Source organism: Dromiciops gliroides, chromosome 3, assembly GCF_019393635.1.
Source record: "Dromiciops gliroides isolate mDroGli1 chromosome 3, mDroGli1.pri, whole genome shotgun sequence".
Classification (NCBI taxonomy): Eukaryota; Metazoa; Chordata; class Mammalia; order Microbiotheria; family Microbiotheriidae; genus Dromiciops; species Dromiciops gliroides.
In genome coordinates, this window is record NC_057863.1 from 54,341,425 (window position 1) to 54,350,197 (window position 8,773).

Sequence of the window (8,773 nt, forward strand, 5' to 3'; positions counted from 1 at the left end):
TAGGTGGGAGGGTGGATGAATAAATGGATGGATAGATGGGCAGACGGAAGGACAGATAGATGGATGGATTATCCTTACTAGATTTCCCACCAGCTTCTTTTGGTAGGTGAAGATTAAGAAAACGAAGTGATGGAATTGGTGAGAATGAAGACTTCCAACAAATGGGTGTTTCAAGGGGATTGGAAGAGATTGAGAAGTGGACCAGTGTTGAGGAAATAGAGAGGACTGAAGATTAATTCTTTCTAGGAGTCTGGCTTTGTAAAGGAAGGTAAAAGCTTAAGCGAATGCCAGGGTCAAATGAGGGCTGTTTATTTGTTTAAAGAAAAGAGAATTGGGAGGACTTGTAGGGATAACTGAGTGATGGGGGCAGTGAGAAGCATGTTGTTGTTGTTGAGTTATTTTCAGTGGTGTTCAACTCTTCATGACCCCCGTCTGGGGTTTTCTTGGCGAAGATACTAAAGCGGTTTGCCATTTCCTTTGTCAGTTCATTTTACAGATGAGAAGCAAAAGGGTATGCCTACTCCTCCTCCTGGACCATCCCTTCAGGGTACACGCCTAGTAGGAGAAAGAGTGCCTAAGATTGTATCTCTATCCATCAACCAACATCACCCAGTGCCACATCTTTCCATCTGATTTACACAAAGATATGACAAAAGACTGTAATCCCCAGCTATCCACCTACTAGTCTATCAACCTTTTCAAAAATAGAAAGAAAAGTCAGTTTGGCCTCACTTGTCCCTAGCTCCTGCTGGTTCCTGGTGTTCATTGTTTCTCTAAGTGCTTACAAATCATCTAATAATTCATTCTAGGACTTGTCAGGTATCAACTTCAAAACTTCCCTATGTTTGGGGAAATCTTTTTTTCATTGGCCTTTCCTGAAATTGACATATGATACAAGATTTGCCTACCTTAGGTATTCTGCATCTCTACTATTTTTCATGATGTCTCAAAGATTTCTAACAATGGTTTGACACACATATCTACAAGTTCTTTCAGTCCTGTGGAATACAATTCGTATGAGTGCATAGTTCTGAACTCATTAACATTAACTAGGAACTCTCTTACTCTCTCCTCATCTGTCCCAGGTTTCAATTTCCTCTTAGCTGTAATCATCCCACACTTTTCAATTTGAAAAACCTACTCCTTTAAGGGAAAACTGAAGCAAATAGAAGTTAAGTAGTTCTATTTTCTTTCCAATAATAATATTATATCCATTGACTCCAGCAGTGCATTTATCCCTTCTTTGTTAATCTTCTTGATGTAAACAAATCTTTAATATATTCTGGGGCAGACTATGTGACCATGGGAAAAATCATTTCAACTCTATCCACCTCAATTTACTTATCTATAAAATGGGAATAATACTTTGCACTTCTATCTTCACATGATTGTCATGAGTATATCAGATGCAGAAACACTTTGTAAAATGCCATAAAAATATAAGCCACTATTACTTTATGTCTAACTTCGATCATCCTCCATATAGTTTCCACTTTTATATATTTATCTGAGCATTTTTCTTCCTTCTCAAACTTCAATTTAAGGTTCTTATGATTAATTCGACAAGCTTCCTGCCAAATACATTCTTCCCAGGCGTCATAAGGTAAACTCCTTCCCTTACCAGGAGCTTCATTCTAGTATCTTAAGCAACAGTAAAAACAAACAAACAGGGCAGCTAGGTGGCGCAGTGGATAGAGCACCGGCCCTGGAGTCAGGAGGACCTGAGTTCAAATCTGGCCTCAGACACTTAACACTTACTAGCTGTGTGACCCTGGGCAAGTCACTTAACCCCAATTGCCTCACTAAAAAAACAACAACAACAATTCATCAGTGCTATCTGTACAACCCTCTGTGCACTCCCCATATCTTCCTTTCTTTTCCAAATGTGCAATCTTTAACTCACAAAAATAGGTGAAAAAAATCACTTGTGCTCCCAGGTCCTTCCCCTTACCATCCAACACCTCAAAATCACCAGAGATCTATTCCACCTGAATCAACACTTTTGGTGGGTCTTCATAAACTCTTCATCACCAAGAAGACTAAGCCTCTTCCTGGTTATCCGTCTCAAGTCTTTTTATGGCCTCATATGGCCCCTAATCAGGGAGCAATCAGCCACTGATTCATCCTTCTGGGACGTGCATTCCTAGAGGAAGTTTTTTTATACCTGTAAAATCCTGGCTCTAATCTTTACACCTATAGAGAACACAACTTTTAAACTAACTCATCTGTTCCACAGTCACTTTTTGCTTTTGTTGTTCAAGTCATTTTCAGTCATGTCTGACTCTTCATGACCCTATCTGGGGTTTTCTTGGCAAAGATACTGGGATGGTTTGTCATTTGCCTACAGAGGAGGAACTGAGGCAGACAGAGTTATGTGACTTTCCTAGGGTAGAATAGCTAATAAGTGTCTGAGGCTAGATTTGAACTTGGGATGGTGAGTCTTCCTTACTTATGGTCCAGTACTCTATCTACTGCACCACCAAGGTGTTCTACTTTTTGCTAATAAGCAGCTCAGTTGTTAGCAATCAACACAGGTTTGTTCAGTTGGGTGTCAGTCTCCTTAAGCAATCACCAAACATAGAAAGAACTCTTGACCAAAAACTGTTTCAATCACTCCTTCCCCTGCCTGTGATTTTTTCAATAGTGCCCTTATTCAAAAACCCACCTTCATCACTCATTGCATTCCTGAGCCTGAAATTTTGTCATAGGCCTAGAATACTTACCTCTCTTTCCCTTCACACTTATTCATGAATGCCATCATTCTTCTCTCATTTAAATAGCTCTCAAAACCCCAGTGCTTAAAAATCTACAGAAAAGGTTATTCAGAGAAAAATCAATTCCTTCCATTTGAATGAAACGCTCATGACTGGTCTCCTTGACCTCCTTCCAATCATGCACTTCCCCCATTCCTTTAAAATGCAGTTAGCCCTGGTATTTTTACATCAATATTTTCATTCCTCCTTTTACCAATGTAGATGATGAGCCCTTAGTCCATGGTCTGTGTGAGTTAGTGTGACTGAGAATATTCATCACCAAGGAACCTCTCCCAAATTAGCAAACTGGTTCTTGGGGATGCATAGTCCATCCCTGGGCCTGCACCCATGAACCATGTATCATGTAAATGCCTTTAAAGTTCATTCAACTGTTAGTGAAACATTTTCATTTATCTGCCAATAGCTCCTGATGTGTATGCCTATTTTTAATGAAAGATTAAAGAGCACCAGGCTGGCATGGCTTCGGTTCATGGCCATGAGCCTATCTTTTTTTTTTTTTAGTGAGGCAATTGGGGTTAAGTGACTTGCCCAGGGTCACACAGCTAGTAAATGTTAAGTGTCTGAGGCTGGATTTGAACTCAGGTCCTCCTGACTCCAGGGCCGGTGCTCTATCCACTGCGCCACCTAGCTGCCCCCCATGAGCCTCTCTTTATGATCTTGAGCTAACCTCTCAATCTTGGAGCTCTTCATCTCTGTCTATAAAATGAGAGTGTTGGAGTAGATAACCCCTAATATCTCTTCCCTATCTAAAATAGATGATATTGTAATCCTAGGCGGTAGGAAGTTGTTTCTCTGTAGTTCTCTTTATGTAATACTTTGTGTGCCATCTTGTATAATCAAATACTGAAATTCTTTTTTTTCTTTTGCATTACTTTTGGGGGGGCAGGGCAATGAGGGTTAAGTGACTTGCCCAGGGTCACTAGTAAGTGTCAAGTGTCTGAGGCTGGATTTGAACTCAGGTCCTTCTGAATCCAGGGCCAGTGCTTTATCCACTGCACCACCTAGCTGCTCCTGAAATTATTCTTGTTGATGATGATAGGGGCAAATGACATGAGGACCTAAGGGAACTTCTAGATTATTTTCAGTCATTACATCTCTGGGTCTAAGTTCCTCCATTCATAAATTGAAGCTAATCACATTCTATAATGAAAATTAATGGAAATTCATTAAGGATTTTCAGCTCTGTAACCATACCTGCCAAGTAGTAATGGAAACCCAGAGAATTTTAAAATCCTTCTCATTGACCCTTAATGTCCTCTGAGTTTGTCCTAATTTTGACTCAATTCAATGAACATTTTAGTACCTACTCTGTGCAAGACACTATTCTAGGTGTTGGGAATATAAATACTTTTAAAAACATCATTTCTTGAGGCAGGTGATATAGTAGAAAGAACACTAAATTTAGAAACCTGAGCTCCAGTCCCATCTCTCTCACTAACTCCATGACGTTCTACAAATAAGCTACCTTTTCTGGGTCTCTGTTCCCTCATAAAATGAGGGAGCTGGATTGGTTGATTCCTTAGTTCCTTTCTAGAGCTAAACTTCTAGGACTCTCTTTCTCTTAAAAATGAGTGAGATATTTTAAAAAAGATCTTCTCAGTAGAATTATATTGCCAGCACCTAGCACTGTGTCTCCCATATAATGGGAGCTTAAATCTTTTGTCGAATCAGATTGGACGTCAGGGATGCATTAAGCATTTTCCTTCCCCCTCTTCTCTCTTAGGCACAGCTTAGAGTCTTATCTATAGGAAAATAACTTTGAGCCAGAATGAGTAAGTTGCCAGATATTTCTAGGCTCCATGTGCACCTCATCCATGCCCATTACCAGGAAGCCACTCACCACTTTTGTTCCTTCTGTAGGACAACAGCTCTGGACCAGGGAAATGCCAGGAATGAGAATCCAGCATCGTCCAGCAGTGGAGCTGACAGGGCAAGCTAGGGAAAGGGAGCTAAAGTCAGTCCATCCATGAGGAAGACTAAGGTAGATGGAGGAAAAAGAGGAATCACCATGGGATTAAATGCTTTCTCTTTCCCTTTCTCCATTTATCAGACCTAGTCAAGAAGCCAGTGAGGTGAAATATTCCCCAAGCAGCACAAACAGCAGAAAGCGTAAAACCTAGTTTCTTTTTTAAAAATTTAATTTCTTTTTTTGGTTCTATTTTAAGTTCTGAACTGTCTCCCTCCCTCTTCATGCAAGTCTTTCCATGTTTTTCTAATTGTGAAATCCTTTCGCTACTTTGCTCTCAGCAAAGGAGAAGTCAGCCACAGAGAGTCTCGGTGGATTGTTATTGATAGATGATTAGGGCAAAATATAATGTCTCTCACTGAGCAGGTTTTTCTTTGAACTTGATAAAACACTAGAAAGTAAAGATAGGACAGACAGGTGTTAGACAATAGGATAAGTCTGTTACCAGCTTATTTGCATAATATTAGATAGAGATGCATGGAGGTATGAAGTATAAAGTGAATGTGTAGAACAGTGGAAACAAAGTATTTTTGGAGAAACAACATATGTTCACTCTCCCCAGCTATGAAGTTATTTAATATTTCCTGAAATATTTCTGCCTCTGCATGAAAAGACCAGAGAGTAAGGCCTTGTGTACAGTTTTAAGGAAATCAGGTTTTCTACATTATTGTTTGAGGCAGTTCTTTCAAGCAGATAGTATAAATCTTTTTTTTTTAATTTATGGAATAGGGAGCCGCTAGGTAGCGCAGTGGATAAAGCACTGGCCCTGGATTCAGGAGGACCTCAGTTCAAATCCAGCCTCAGACACTTGACACTTACTAGCTGTGTGGCCCTGGGCAAGTCACTTAACCCTCGTCACCCTGCAATAAATAAACTAATTAATTAATAAAAATTTATGGAATAAAACAAGAATTTCAATAACAGTACATTTTTTAAAAAAGACGATTGCACATAAATTTGCAAACTTACTATGTTCAGCTTGCCGTTCCTTCCAGTAGCTAGCACAATGCCTAGCAGACAGTAGGTGCTTAATAAATGCTTGTTGCTTTGACTTGACTGAAAAGTTTTGGGATTTGGGTTTTTTTGTTTGTTTGTTTTTGTTTTGCTTTGCTTTGTATCTTTATTGTAAATTGAACTAGGGAGATTCCATTGCTGTACTTTGGAAAATATTCCTTAACAGACTGTACAGATATCTGAAACCAATTTTGACTCATTCTGGCCCACCACTCACAACCACGCTACCAGAATGGTGTAATCCAATTTCCAAACTGCTGACTAGTCCAAAAGCATACGGGGTAAGTAGATGATCACATACATGACAAACTTGGTGAATGTCTGATGAGACCAAGGGGGTGTTTTTCCATAGTTAGGGATGGGGAAGTGGACTTTATGGAGCAGCATTTCAAGCCTCTTTTAAGTTGTGATCTTTGACCGAGTTCTAATGTTTTTGTAATAATATCAATAATAATTCTACCAACTTTTTAAGGCATAAAATGAACTTGGACAGTATGTGAGCATAACATTATGCCCTCATAAATTGCTTCATTTGGAAAATTTTAGTTCAAGGGAGTGGGTGAAATTGCCAAGAACCAATTAGTACAATTAGAAGTAAATCAGATGGTCAGGGAATTTAGCCTCAAGGTTATTTCATTTGACCTTTCCAGAGCCATGGCAGGGGAATTTTTAACCTCATTCCTTTTTCTAAAGGAACTTACATCTGGGATAATTCACAAATTTCCCATACTGTCCAACTTAAATTAAATTCATTCCATTTTCCTCTATAGTGATTCCCAGCCATTTCTAGAGTTCAGACATGCTGAGTTTTGGCTTTATAACTGCCAAGTCCTTACTCCTTGGCATATATCTTTTAAAATCAAAACTAACAGATGTATATGTGTGTGTACATAGAAATTATAAAGATGGATGGATGGATATTTAGATACCCATACAGACAGACATGATTACCTCCCTAAGCTTCTTCAGTCCATTGTAAAGAGTTCCTTTCCTGCCAGGGAATACTTTTAGATCTTTTGGTTCACTCAATAGACTGAAAAGTTCATTGGACTCTATTTTAACCACCTTCCAAAGTAGCTTTGCCCACGTGTTATACTAATGAAACGACTAAACATAATCCCCTTGAGAACAGGGACAGTTTTGATTTTGTTTTCTATTTCTAGCACCTGCCGCAGAGTATAGCCCGGAGGCATTTAACAAATACTCGTTAAATTCAATGATAATTCATTATATATGTGTGCATCTATGTCTATACCTATCTATATACATACATTATATGTAAAATCATAAGTATCCCATAGGTAGTCTCCTACTTATAGGATGGTACTACCCTTTACTTCCAGCATGGTTGTTTTTCGACAAGTTGAATTTTAAGCATCCATTTTAATGAGGATGCCAATGCCAAATACTATTAGCCACGGAAGTAGAAATGGTAATCATTACTCATAGAGAGAGAAATGGGGGTCCTTCCCAAAAGAGGAAGGTTTGTCGACCCCAAAGCAAGCATTCTGGTCTGGAGGGAAGGAAAACTTCCCTTGAGTTTCTCTGCGTGATGGCAAAGTGGGGTGAGGGGGTCGGGCTGGGATATGTTTTGCCTTCGCTGTAAACCCCTTTACCTTTTCAACCCCCCAGGATCATCCGAAGGAGGATGATACAGACTGCATTGTGACTCACGACGAACTGGCTATGAACTTCCAAGAGCAAGCCCCCTTTCCCTCCAGCCCCTCTGAAGGTCTGGGGCAGGACCCAAAAGTCTCCCCGAAGACTCCAAGCAAAGAAAACATTTACGAGGGGGATCTCGGATTAGGTGGCTATGGACTCAAACTGGAACACACCCCTGGTCAATCCCAGCTGAATTCACTGGCATGAGCCTTGCGCCCCTAATTACCAGTAATGCTGGTGGAAGACCGTGGAGGAATACAAGCCCGGCTGATTAGACAGAGCTGGGAAGACGCTGGGAAATGTATTAAATGCATAAATTGAAGAGAATCGAAATCTTGTCACATGTATCCCTCTGGTGCCTGAAGAAATGAAAATTTATGATCATCGCTCCATATTATACAACTGAATTTAATTTCTGACAGCAGCAATTTTTATTAATGAATTGGGGGGAGGGGAGGGTCAATAGTCTCACATCTCCAAAGGTGACACTGATACATCCATGTCTGCCCAAGTGTCCTCTCCGCCTGCTTCTCCCTGACCTCTTGACTCAGGGGATTTGAGTCTCCTAACTACAGATGGGGGTGGGGGCGGAATGGAGGATAAGGAGAATGGCTTCCAAAGTATTTTACCAGTTGCACTAGAGTGTCCAGCTTTTTAGTTGGTGGAGATTGTTGGTGACTCTGTGTGTGTGTGTGTGTGTGTGTGTGTGTGTGTGTGTGTGTGTGTGTGTGTGTGTGTGTGTGGTGGAGGTGGGGTGGGGAAATGAGCAGGGGTTTGGTGTTTTGTTTTGTTTTCTTAAGGGCTATAGACATTTGAACACATTGCCTTGGAAAACAATACTGAGTCCAGGGCCCAAGCTGAGTATTTGATAATACCCAGCATTTTATCTCCTTTTACCCAGGCTGCCCCCAGCCCTCCTGTCTGGGTCCCAAGCCTGAAATCCATTCCTTCTACACCAACCCCTATCTTCCTTTAAAGCACCCTAGAAGGCCACCTTCTATGTAAGGCATGTCCTGAGCATCCCTGCCCCACCCCACACACATACACTTTTTAAAAAATTAGTATTCTCTCACTCCTCCAAATAGCCCATATTTACTCACCTGTGTGCATGTCATGTTCCCCCACCCCCAGAAGAATTTAAGGCCCTTGAGGACAGGGACTGCTTTCCACTGTTTATCTTTGTATTCCCCAGTATCTGCACAGGAGGTGCTTAATTAATGCTTGCTGAATTAAATCATAACCAACTAATCGAAGCCAAATCATTTTTTGGAGAGGCAGGCCCAATCACTCCACCTCCAGAGACTATCAGCTGTACCTGATTTTACATCCTCACTGGGTTCCTTTGGCCACATTAGGA

General features: G+C 40.6%; 1 protein-coding gene across 1 annotated transcript in view; it reads left to right on the plus strand.

Moving 5' to 3' along the window:
* SLC9A9 (solute carrier family 9 member A9) overlaps positions 1-8,115 on the plus strand; it is a 733,387-nt gene extending 725,272 nt beyond the window's left edge. Inside the window, 2 exon segments of the mRNA XM_043990722.1 lie at positions 5,930-6,035; positions 7,387-8,115. Coding sequence (XP_043846657.1) covers positions 5,930-6,035; positions 7,387-7,623 — 343 coding nt within the window. The 3' untranslated portion in view covers positions 7,624-8,115.
* Positions 8,116-8,773: the final 658 nt, after the last annotated feature.